Source organism: Zalophus californianus, chromosome 10 (genome assembly GCF_009762305.2).
Source record: "Zalophus californianus isolate mZalCal1 chromosome 10, mZalCal1.pri.v2, whole genome shotgun sequence".
In the NCBI taxonomy this organism is placed as follows: Eukaryota; Metazoa; Chordata; class Mammalia; order Carnivora; family Otariidae; genus Zalophus; species Zalophus californianus.
Genome location: NC_045604.1, coordinates 326,000 through 339,069, shown reverse-complemented (window position 1 = coordinate 339,069; position 13,070 = coordinate 326,000). Strand labels below are relative to the sequence as shown.

At 39.6% G+C, this 13,070-nt stretch overlaps 1 protein-coding gene across 8 annotated transcripts in view; it reads left to right on the top strand.

The window, feature by feature from the left end:
- GATAD2B (GATA zinc finger domain containing 2B) overlaps positions 1-13,070 on the top strand; it is a 90,190-nt gene that overhangs the window by 25,673 nt on the left and 51,447 nt on the right. For 3 of the 8 annotated variants that reach the window (XM_027609846.2, XM_027609850.2, XM_027609852.2), the window contains exon 2: positions 9,101-9,142. The exons of the other annotated variants lie outside the window; for them this stretch is intronic. In XM_027609846.2, coding sequence (XP_027465647.1) covers positions 9,133-9,142 — 10 coding nt within the window. In that variant the 5' untranslated portion in view covers positions 9,101-9,132. The remainder of the gene's footprint in view (positions 1-9,100; positions 9,143-13,070) is intronic. 8 annotated transcript variants of the gene reach the window in all.

Genomic DNA, 13,070 nt, shown 5'->3' with positions numbered 1-13,070 from the left:
GAGCATGAGAGGGAGGAGGGTCAGAGGGAGAAGCAGACTCCCTGCTCAGCAGGGAGCCCGATGTGGGACTCGATCCCGAGACTCCAGGATCATGACCTGAGCCGAAGGCAGTCGCTTAACCAACTGAGCCACCCAGGCGCCCCCTAAAAGACCCCTTTAACTTACCAGTATATTTAGTGTTTGGTCAGCTAGGTTATTTTTTCTAGATCTCTGTTCTTTAGCCTTTAGGGTGTCTCTGCTCGTGTTCTGTGTACTGTGATAGTCTTGTTACCTGTCTTCCTGTGGAGTTTTACTAGTGGCTTATGCCCCTTCTGGCTGGGCCCGGGAGCTTTGTCCCTTCCTTTCATTGTGCATATACGTCTTTTGGAAATTATGTTAAGTTCAGTTGGCCTGTTAATTTTTAAAGCTTATTTAATTTTTGGATAGGTAGTATATGCACATGATGTAGTATTCACAATTAGAAAAAGGATTGCAGTAAAAAAAGTACATCTTTTCTCTGGAGGTTGAACTTATCTGTTTCTTGGTAGACATTATAAACTTAAAAAAGACTTTTCTCTCTTTTTGTTAACCTTTTTATTCTCAAGAATTTAAAATACACACCCAAATAGGGAGAATATAGAGTAATTTCCGTGTACCTACTACTAACCTGCAAAAATAGCAACATTTTGCCATTCTTTACAGTTAATTTCAATGTTGAACATACAGAGAAAATATTTTGAAGATATATACAATTTAATAACATGAAAGTTTATTTTAAATTTGACAGTCATGGGACGCCTGGGTGGCCCAGTCGTTAAGCATCTGCCTTCGGCTCAGGTCACTGTCCCAGGGTCCTGGGATCGAGCCCCGCCTCGGGCTCCCTGCTCTGCGGGAAGCCTGCTTCTCCCTCTCCCACTCCCCCTGCTTGTGTTCCCTCTCTCGCTGTGTCTCTCTCTGTCAAATAAATAAAATCTTTAAAAAAAATTTTTGTGACAGTCACACATGTCTATTTTCTCTTTTTTGATCTTTCCTTTTATATTGGCCTCCATTTTTCTCATGTGTAATCTGAGATAATTGTGTGGTTGTCCTGAAATTCATTTGCCCCATCATTTATTTTCTTATCTTAGTTTCTCTTTTTTTTCTTCCTGTTTGGAGACTCTTTTAAAGTCAGAGATTGAGGGGTGGCTGGGTGGGCCACCCTCAGTCGTTAAAGCGTCTGCTTTCAGCTCAGGTCATGATCCCGGGGTCCTGGGATCCAGCCCTGCATCAGGCTCCCTGCTCGGCGGGAAGCCTGCTTTTTCCTCTCCCACTCCCCCTGCTTGTGTTTCCTCTCTTGCTGTGTCTCTCTTCTGTCAAATAAATAAAATCTTTAAAAAATAAATAAATAAAGTCAGAGATTGAGTGGAACATCAGCTTATAGAGAATGGTGGGTTTTGGTTTTGGTTTTTTTGAGCATTATTTGTGACTTCAGAGAATGATAAAGAGCAGTGTTCATAACAAAAGTGAAAGATGAGAAGCTTAATGGAGAGTAATATATTTGAAGCTTTAAGTGAAGCTATTTCTAGTCTGGGAGCCTCTACCCTTGGAAGGGTGGAGAGGGGGAGACACTGGTGGATATTTAGTAAGAGAAAAAAGCCAGGTCAAAAGTAGAATCTTAGTGCTTAGAAAATCTGTGGCAAAACATCATTAATTAGATTATTAAATCGCAACTTTCCTCAGTTTTCTCGGTGGCACTTAGTTGATGACAGGTGTTAGCACTTTGAGGTGTTTGGGTTGAGTTTTTCATTGTCAGGTAAATTCATTCTAATAGTTTTTTGGTGGAGTCTTTAGGGTGTTCTCTATATACCATCATATCATCTTCAAATAGTGAAAGTTTTACTTCTTCCTTTCTAATCTGGATGTCTTGTATTTCTTTTTCTTACCTAATTGCCATCGTAGGACTTCCAACAGTATGTTGAATAAAAGTGGTGAGAGTGGACATCCTTGTCTTGTTCCTCTTCTTTGAGGAAAAGCCTTTAGCTTTTCACCAGTGAACATGATGTAAGCTGTGGGTTTGTCATATACGGCCCTTACTGTGTTGAAGTGTGTCCCTTCTAAACCTACTTTGTTGAGATTTTTTTTTTAAAGATTTTATTTATTCATGAGAGAGGAGGAGAGAGAAGGAGAGAGAGAGAGAGAGGGAGAAGGAGGCTCCCAAGGAGCAGGGAGCCGGATGCGGGACTCGATCCCAGGACCCTGGGACCATGACCTGAGCCGAAGGCAGACCCTTAACCATCTGAGCCACCCAGGCGCCCGAGATTTTTTTTTTTAAGATTTTTTTATTTATCCGAGAGAGAGCGAAAGAGCACAGGCGGGGGGAATGGCAGAGGGAGAGGGAGAAGCAGGCTCTCCACTGAGCAGGAAGCCTGATGTGGGGCTCGATCCCAGGACCCTGGGATCATGACCTGAGCCGAAGGCAGACGCTTAACCAACTGAGCCACCCAGGCGCCCTGAGATTTTTTTTTTTTTAAGATTTTATTTTTAAGTAGTCTCTACACCCAATGTGGGGCTCAAACTCACAACCCCAAGATCAACAGGCACATACTATACCAACCGAACCACCCAGGTGTCCCTGAGATTTTTTTTTTTTAATCATAAGTCGATGTTGCGTTTTGTCAAATGTTTTTTCTTCATCTATTGAGACAGTCATGTGATTTTTAATCATTTTGTTAATGTGGTGTGTCATGTTGATTGATTTACAGAAGTTGAACCATCCCTGCATCTCTGGAATAAATCCCACTTGATCATGTATGAATCTTTTTAATATATTGTTGAATTTGATTTGCTAATATTTTGTTGAGAATTTTTGCATCTATGTTCATCAGGGATATTGGCCTGTAAATTTTGTGTATGTGTATCTTTGTCTGGTTTTTGTATCAGGGTACTGCTGACTTCATAAAATGAGTTTGGAAGTGCTCATTCCTCTTCAGTTTTTTTGGAGTAATTTGAAAAAGATAGATACTAACTCTTTTATTTTTTTTTAAGTTTTTTGTTTTTTGTGAAGATTTTATTTATTTATTTGACAGAGAGATAGCAAGAGCAGGAACACAAGCAGGGGGAGTGGGAGAGGGAGAAGCAGGCTTCCCGCCGAGCAGGGAGCCCGAGGCGGGGCTCGATCCCAGGACCCTGGGATCATGACCTGAGCCGAAGGCAGACGCTTAACGGCTGAGCCACCCAGGTGCCCCGATACTAACTCTTCTTTAAATGTTTGGTAGACTTCACCTATTAAGTCATTGTGTCCTGGACTTTTGTTTTTTGGGAGTTTTAAAATTACTGATTCAGTTTCATTACTTGTAATCATTCTCAGATTTTCTGTTTCTTTGTGCTTCAGTCTTGGAAGGTTGTGTGTTTCTAGGAATTTATCCATTTCTTCTAGGTTTTCCAGTTTGTTGGCATATAGTTGTTCCTACTAGTCATTTATGGTCTTTTTTATTTCTGTGGTGTCACTTGTAACTTCTCCTTCATTTCTGATTTTACATCAGCCCACTCTTTTTCTTAATGATTCTGGCTGGAGGCTTATCAATTTCATTTACCTTTACAAAGAACCAGAATTTGGGGTGGCTGGGTGGCTCAGTTGTTAAGCATCTGCTACGGCTCAGGTCATGATCCCAGGGTCCTGGGATCGAGCCCTGCATCAGGCTCCCTGCTTGGCGGGAAGCCTGCTTCTCCCTCTCCCACTCCCCCTGCTTGTGTTCCCTCTCTCGCTGTGTCTCTGTGTCAAATAAATAATAAAATCTTAAAAAAAAAAGAACGAGAATTTTATTGTGAAGTACAAACATTTGTGGCTTGCCTGAAAGGAACTTACCCCGCAAAGATACAGGGAAGGTACAGATAGGAGGGAATGAAAATAATCAGTCAGCAGTCAGGTATTAAGAAATGAGATGTTGGGGCACCTGGGAGGCTCAGTTGGTTGAGTGTCTGACTCTTGGACTCAGCTCAGGTCTTGATCTTAGGGTCAAGCCCTGCATTGGGCTCCATACTGGGCATTAAGCCTACTTTTTAAAAAATAAGAAATGAGGGGCACCTGGCTGGCTCAGTTAAGCATCCAGCCTTGATTTCGACTGAGGTCATGATCTTGGCATTGTGAGATCTGAGATCAAGCCCTGCGTCAGGCTCCACGCTCAGCAGGGAGTCTACTTCTCTCTCTCCTTCTCCCTCTGCTCCCCCCCCCCCAACTTGCAAATGTGTGTGTGCACTCTCTCAAATAAATAAATAATCTTTAAAAAAAATAAATGAGATGTTCTCAGGCCTGGTCACTGAGAATCAATAGTGTGCTACTAATACAAGGATGAGAATAGTAAGTTAGGGATTCAAGACTATCCTAGTTAGGTACCTTGTGGGCCCCTCTTACAGTTGCTTTGTTTTTTTGGAAGAAGAGAGTAATAATTTTGTAGGTGTTAAATACTAATTTAATGCTCTAGATGATTTTCATGTTTCTGTTTCCTGGGGGTAGGCAGAGGAATTCCCTAGTGCTGTTGGAACATTAAACCAGCCTCGTAGAAAAGACTGGTCTAGAAACATCTCATGCTACATAAGGGATGAAATATTTGATGTAATTTACTTCCTGTATTTCTGTATGGTGATTAAGTCATTGATAGTAGGGTTTGACAGTAGCTTTTTATGCTTATTTGCAATATGTGAGTCAGTAGAGGTTTTTATGACCTCTGTAGCAGTCTGACTTCCTGTAAACCCAGAAGGAGTGAACACGTTAAGGAATCCTGCTTTGAGAAGAACAGTACTTCCTAACTCAAATGCTATGTCAGGACAGAGATTGTTCTCCTTTCCTCTTCTACCTGTGTAAGACTCAGTCTGTATTCTGCTTTATAAGGTACTGTCCTTACTCTTTACTTGGTTTTAACCAAAATATTAATAAGTATATTCTCCCAATTAGTGATGGACACTTCAAAGTCGATCAATCACTAATTTATAACTCCCACATAATTGAGGACTGACTTTTTCCCCCTTTAAATAGAAATTATTCTGGTTTTTAAATTTTTTTTGGAAGATTTTATTTATTTGAGAGAGAGTGTGTGTGTGCCTGCACGCACAAGTGTGGGAGGGGCAGAGGGAGAGGGAGAAGCAGACTCCCTGCTGAGCAGGGAGCCCCATGCCAGGCTCAATCCCAGGACCCAGAGATCACAACCTGAGCCGAAGGCAGACGCTTAACCGACTGAGCCACCCAGTGCCCTGAAATTATTCTATTTTAGCTAATGAATACAAATCACCTATTTCTTTTTTTTTAGAGTTTATCTTTTTCTTTTTTTTAAGATTTTATTTATTTATTTATTTGAGAGCGAGAAAGAGAGAGAGAGAGCATGAGAGGGGGAGGGTCAAAGGGAGAAGCAGACTCTGCCGAGCAGGGAGCCCGATGCAGGACTCGATCCTGGGACTCCGGGATCATGACCTGAGCCGAAGGCAGTCGCTTAACCAACTGAGCCACCCAGGTGCCCCAAATCACCTATTTCTAAAGATTAAAATCAATACATTATTCTGGAAGTAATTCCCACTTTGTGTATTAAGCTTTGTGAAAGCAAAATGGTTTTTGTGGTGGTGGTGGGTTTTTGTTTGTTCTGTGGTTATTTTGTAGTATTGCTTGATTGTTTGTGTACCATCTCTAAATAATGTGGAGAGGAACTCCTATCTCCTACGCAGTAACTTCTCCTTTTGACTAATTGAGGTTTTCTACATTTAATGAAAAATGTGAATCTTATTGATCATATGAATGGGTCTGCTGTTCTGTGATGTGATTTGTTGTTGTAATTTTGAAACATTTTGAGGTGATTTATCCAAATAGACTATACCCACTGAAAACAGAACTAAAGGGAATTTGCAGGAGAGGACTAACAGCTGGATAAACTTCAGCTTGTTTTTCTTGGACACCAATAAATAGTTTGTGGACTTTATACAAAATCTTAAAGTTGGCTTTTTAAAAAATAAATTTTATTTTTCAACCTTAACAGTAGTTCCGATTTTGATTCTCTTGTTCTCTGAGCCCGGGGATTTATGTTAAAATCGGCACAAAAAAATTGGCAGGTTATTCTGAAATTTGTGAAGAACAAAAATGGGGACTATATAATTTTTGCAAATTTTTTCTCTTATTGGTGAGGGTTTTAAGTGTTTGATTGTACGAAGTTAATACTTCTTTTATAGGAGTACCTTCAAGCTTTTAGTTGTATTTAATTTGAAGTCTTGTTTCCTGAGTCTGGTTGGATAATCGCTTCTTTCCTCATAATGGAATTTTATGAATTGACCTTCCTGGTCATTTATCAGATCTCCTTTGTCCATATCTAGATTGCATGTCCTTATTAGTCTTTCTAGAGAAGTCCTGGATCAAATCTTTTGTGTGTCGAAATCATACATGCCTGCCAAAGAGTTTGTATTTTTTACCTCAGTTGTATTTGGCTAACATTTTCTTTAATCCAGTGGCTTAGAGTAGAGATCGGCGAGGCATGCATAGTGAACTGGGCTCTTGAGTTTTGGCCAAGAGATGCTCAAGTCATCATGGTGTAGTGGAATGAGTATGGGCCTTGGAGCCAGCATCTGCTATTGTTAGCTGAATGAATGACTTCATTCAAATTTCTTAATTTCACCAAATTGATTTCCATATCTATAAAATAGGAAAAGGACCCTATCTTCTTGGTTTGTTGTGTGGATGAAATAAATATTTAGTGCATTAAAATGCTCGGTGAATGTTAGATCTTTTCTTTTTCTGAAAGAACTTGATGTTCTTCAGAGCATCACAATTTGGTTAATAGTTACCAAGAAGTATTTTAAAAAATTTAAAGTTTTCAGCTCACACAATAAGTACCTCTGGTTTTGGATGATTATGATTCAGCTGAAAAGATCGGGTTGTTGGTTGCCACATTGTTGGTAATTTTTCAGGACCCTGAAGAAAAATACCTGTTGGTTTGAGAACATCTGTGGTACCTCTGGACTACTAAGCAGTGTAGTATACAGAGGAGGTACTGTAATAAACAGAGTAAACTTACTCACATTAAGTGAGTAAGCCTTAGCCTGTGTAATGTTGGAGAATTAAACTCATAGCTAATGGTAATCACTATTACCTGCTTGGTTGTATCTAGGCCTTTTATACAATCTCAAAGACTGGTAGAAAAGTGATCGCTGTATAAATGCAGTAAAATGTATTCAGTGGACTTAAATGAGCATAATCTCTGAGTGATGGTTGAAAAATACAGTCTTCCCTGCCCTGATTAAACATGGAACCTAGTGAGCTTCAGTTTGAAATTAATAGTTGGTCTCTTGTGGAAATGTATTGAATGAATTATTTTTTTGGCCTCATTTTTCACAGACATATGATTTCCTTTATCTCCTAAAATAACAGCAGTACCTAGATCTGGGGACCTCTGATGGACTTCGATTAAGTACATCTTATTGTGACTGAGATGTCACAACCTCATCCACTTGAAGCTTATGTTGAAGAAGATGTAGGGTTTTCCTTTGTAGTTTGTAAATTACTGAATGCCTTTTGCCAGTGTCCAATACTGCCTGTTTTAGATTTAGCTCAGTATTTGTTTTCTGAAAATTGAGGTTAATATTAGATTGCTCAGGAAAACTTTTATTTACAAACAAATCTTTGGGTAGGGTATAGATTATTTTTCTCTGTATTCTCTAGAGTCTAGAAGCTTTAATATTTGGAAAATAAGGGTTTTGTGAGAGATTCTGATGGAGCTAGTACAATTATAATTTGAGTTTCAGAGGCCCAAATGAGACAGGTGTTTGGGGTGGTATATTGATAGGAGAGATCAGCTGAAAAATAAGGACCCCTCTCCCCCATCATTCCTTGTTACTGTTTATAAAGAACTGATTTCCTTAAACAGTGATCCTAGAGTAAGGGTCTCCCAGCCAGCTCCAAAACAATTATTACTGCTTTACCTCCTTTTTGGTTTTCTTCCCCACCACTTTCTGACCCCTTAAGAGTACTTTTGAGAAATGAAAACTCCCTATAAAGTAACTGGAGACAGTCACTCTAAAACAGAAAAAAGAAAATCAGAAGAAAATTTCAGACATGTCTGGAGTCTTGGTCAGTCTATAGAATGACAGAGGATGATGTGGTAAATGGTACGTGGTGGGTGAGAAGTTTGCTGAAATGTGAAGAGGAAAGAGTGTTCTAGCTGGGACACAGGAGAGTAGAATGATAGTGCAATACTGTGGCTAGGCCTAAACCATTAAAAATTCATTTTAATTGTGGCAAAATATGTGTAACAAGGGCCTAACCCATTTTTATGGAATATACATATACTGTCATGACTACTCTGCTCTGAAACCTTGCTGTAATTTGTGTTGGATGTGGCTTCAACTGCCTTCAATGATGTGAATTGATAAACTAAGTCAGTGTCTACCTGTGGGACAGCTCCAGGAGCAAATCTTTAATGAACACATCTACTGTCTTATCAGTGTATGTGCCCCTGGCACTAGCAATGAGGGGTAAAGACAAGGAGCTTGGTTGGTGGTGTCTTCATTTTTTTTTTTTTTTAATTTGGGGCATGTTTTGTTATTGATGCTGTGATTTCCTGTCCTAGATGTTGGCTTTGGAAACTAAACAGTTAAAGCATCATGATTTGAGAGGAAACTAGCTCTCATGAATGAAGGCAAAGTTTGGCACTAGGCCAGAATAATGGGGGGGGTAGTTAGGGTGGGGAGACTAACTGACTTTTGTACCACAAATGACATTTTAAAAAATTAAGAGATAATTCCATGTCCTGAGGTTATAAACCGGCTACAACTGGTTTTTCTCCCCCCCTCCTGCCCCCGCTAGGCATCATGGGTAAAAGTAAGCATCCCCCTGTTTCTTTTGTTTAATGTAACAGTACGCCATGTGATTGGCAGGGCAGTGCCCGCTTGGAGACCGGGTTTCTGCAGGTCTCTCAAGGGGGCTGGCACGTATGGGGTCGTCCCTGTGCTATAGAAAAAGCCTCTCTCACGATAGAAAAGAGAAAGGGAACCTTTCCCCACCTCCTCCCCCCCAAAAAACCCCACAAAAACAAAAACCTAAACCCATCTTTTATTCCTTCTTTTCCTCCTTTTTCTGCCCTCCCTCCCCCCACCCCTTTCTTGTCTCCAGCTTTCCTGGCAGCTAGAGGAGGGAGCAGAAAAATGTATACCTGTAAGTACTTTTAACTGTCTTGCTCCCCCCCTTTTTTATTTTTCTAAAAGCAGAAAGTCAGAATTGCTCTTAGTTCTTCATAGCCTTTTCTTGTCTATGTGTAGAAGGTGATATGCTGAGGTTTCTAATGGGATTGAAGTAATAAATACTGTTGCTTTGTAAAATTTGTGGTGGAGTAATCGTTTCTCACACAAAGCTCCTTTCGGTTTGGATCCTCAGTCCTTCTGCTTCATCCTTTTGCTGTAATGGTCTCTGGCTTCTAGTTTTCTTTGAGCTGAAGCCATAAGAAGAATGTTATACCAAGGTTTTCTTTTTCTTTCTTTTTTTAAAAAATTTCTTTTGTCTGTAGCAATGATGGTTCTAGCTCCCCCTTACCCTCACTTACCCCCCCTTTCCATGTCAGCTCCAACCCTGCTCTGTGAATGGAGTCAACCAGCTGACTGAGTGCTGGCATCACGCCAGGGGCTGCAAAGCAGTGAGAATATGCGCGCGCTCGCGTGTGTAAGTGTATACAGAACACAAAGGGAAAGGCCTGCAGTCTAGGAAATCACAGGCTATTATATAAGGAAGTCTGCGTCATCTCTGCTTACTTGGGCTGATGGACAAGGAAAAGGGGAAGGTTTAGAACAAGAAAAGTACCCATTTAATAGACACACACACACACACTCTCTCTCTCTCTCTCTCTCTCTCTCTCTCTCCCCTTGCTGTCTTAAAAAAAAAAAAAAAGATATTTTTGTTGTGGCAAAATGAGAGGGAGCTTCTCTGTCCAAGTGATAGTGACTGTGTTCCTAGTGGATTAGTAACTCTTTTGGGAGGTGAGGCCATTTGTTCTGCATCTTTTCTTCCTGCCCCCATTGAGAGGTGTGCTGCTTGAGGAAGAAGAGTCCCTAGAGAGAATTGCTGCCTGGATTTAACAACTGTAATTTGTTAAGACCCCACCCCACCCCACCCCACCCCACCCCCGCCCCAAACTGTTTCTAATCATTCAAGATTACCACGGGTACAGGAGTTGATGGCCAAGGTGGTGCTTTTAAGGAGAAGCAAAAAGCCAGATAATAGATACCAAATAATATCTGTTAACCACTCCTTTGAGTGTCCCCTTTTCCTTTTCTTTATTTCTTGTTGTTGTTCTATTTAGTGTATTATAAAAATGCATTGTTCTCCCCTGCCATCTGCTACGGAGTTAGAGTTGTACAAAAGGAAAGTCACATAGCACATAGGAAGAAGGGAAAATTAGAGAGCTAAGCTTCCAGACATTGCAGGTGTTGCCATTTGGAGATTCATTTGGAATGATTGTATCTTTCATTGGTTACTAGGAGCTCAGCATTCATTTAGAAATTGTATTTCAACTTACCACCAGTTTACCATGGTGTCTTTTTTAATTTCTTAAATTATGTATTTTCTAGGTGTGATACATATATGAAGTGACTCTTGTATTAGGTGGAAATATGAAATAAAGTGTATTAATGAATAAAAGGGGGACATACTATTACACAGTTGTTTTATGTGAATTTTTTTCTGCTTGTTGTCTGACCATTCAGAATAATGGAGCCTAATATGCAGTAGTCGAATAGGAGGGATATGCAGTAGCTGGAGTGGGAGGGAACTTCCGAGCTACTTTATCCTCTAATAAGTTTTGTCAGGTTGCAATCTAAAGGAAACTCCTTATTTCAGTCTTTTTGTTATAGCCTATGAATTTGTACTCTTGCCACATTTTTACAGCCAACAATCTTTGAATATGTATATTTTTCCCTTTGGTATGTGAATTTTGGTTCAAGTGTTAGGAGGTACATATGAGGTTATACTTTCTTTAAGGTTGCTGGATGGGATTTACCAGAGTGGCTGGCCCATGCTTAATTCCCTAGGCTGTCCCCAGTTATTTCCCTACCCCGAGTAGCTGGAGCCACTATTCTTCATTTTCTTTATAAATGAATTAAGGGAGATTGTATCCCAGTCATTTGAATACTGGAAGATAAAACAGCATTAGACCAAGTTAGCTCAGACCTAGAGACTGAAGATTCAATCAGAGTTGAGAGATTCCCTAGTTCTTGGAAGTAATAATTAACTTTTTTAGTTGATGCCATTTTTATACGATTACTTGTTAATGTTCTCCAGGGGAAGTAGGCATTTTACATGTGTGTATGTGCAGTAGTAGGTTTCCCTCTTATATTGATTTATATTAAATATAAAGAGAAGTGAGGATGTAAAGTTTATTTCTCCCCTTACCACCCTCTCTAATTTAAGATTCTGTCTATATTCTGATGCTTGCTTTTTGGACCAATAGGTTTCAAAAAAGATCTTTTGCAACCTTTTATTTCTAACTTTTCTCTTGGTGCTTGGAAGCAGATTAGTAGGGATAATCTTATGATTAGATAGTTATAACCAGTGAGGCATAAGTTAAGACATTTTATTAATGGACAGGCTTTTTATTTCTTCTCATTAGGCCCTAGTTATTGTTTTAGGAGTGGCTGAAGAGTCATTTTGAAGGATGTGTGAAATCTGTCCTTTGACCACCTTTGTCTCCTTCATTCTACTATCCCTTGTTTTAAATGACGTCTGGCAGGATTTTCTTTATATGTCAGAACTTTTCTGCTGATTTATTATATGTATTAGCATAATAATATATTATTTTTATGCTGATTTATTATAAGGACTTATTATAAGATGACAGTGGGGGAGGATTGCTTACCTCCTATTCATTAAGTTTTTAGACAGCATACCCTAAGTTGTCAGAGTTAAGCATAGAGGCCTTTATGGTCTCTGGTGTACATTACTAAACACTGTGTTACCTAAAACATGACCACCTAGGTTCTTCCATTCGATGATTGAGCTACGTTTGTGTGGGAAACTCCGTGAAACAGAAGAGACACAGTAAGAGCAAGTGAACAACAATGGCCTGTCCATTCTTATTAGGAATAACTGTCTTACTAGTTTGGATCAAAAAACCAAGAATTGCAATAAAGATGGATACCCCATGGACCTAGAAGTAAGAAAGACCTCTGTGTTTGAATTAGGCTTAGTCATTTAAGTCTCATTTAGACTGTGAGACCTTGGAATGTTAGGTAGTTTATCTGTTTTCTCTTCTGTAAAAGGAGAATTATTTAAATTATTAAAACCCTCCTATAAAGGACTTAAATGAGATAATGTATTGTAGAACACTTTGGCTCTAGGCACTTTAGTACTTAGCAATAATAAGAGCTGGGTGCATTTTAGCAACTGTTACTAATATTCTCTCTAGTGGGTTTGTTTACTGCTGTTTTCAGTGCTCTTACTAGTTCCTTTTAGCCAATCTGTGGCTGCCTCCATTTTTTACTTTTGGCATATTTTTCTATTAAGACTGGATTTATTGACCTACTTGTTGGAAGAGTTTAGATTGGAGGTCAGCAAAGTACAGCCAGTGCCTGTTTTTGTAAATAAAGTTTTATTGGAACACAGCCACACCCAATTCCTTACAACAACAGAATTGAGTAGATGGCCCACAAAGTCTAAAATATTTATTGTTTGGCCCTTGACAGAAAAAGCTTGCAGACCCCTGGCCTAGATCAAGAATCTTTTTTCAGTAAAGTGAGCCAGTAAGAAAGTTCTAGAAATCAAAATACTGGTAATTAAAATAGACTAAATTTGAATGGACCAGAAGGAGAGGGTTTTAGGTATGGGATTTTGTAGCCTGGGGAGTAGTAGAAAGGTCTATTGACATAGCTGATATGGGTTAAGGTGAAGGAAGGTACCATTTGGAGTTGGTTAGGCAATAATAGTACTTATGTAGTCTATTGGGGCATTTCATATGGTGGGTATTAAAGAGAGGTACAAAGGAGAAAGGTTTACCACCAAGTAGTTTGCATTTAACCTGGAAAACAGTCACCTGGCTGGCTTAGTTGGTGGAGCATGCAACTCTTGATCTTAGGGTTCTGAGTTTGAACCCCACGTT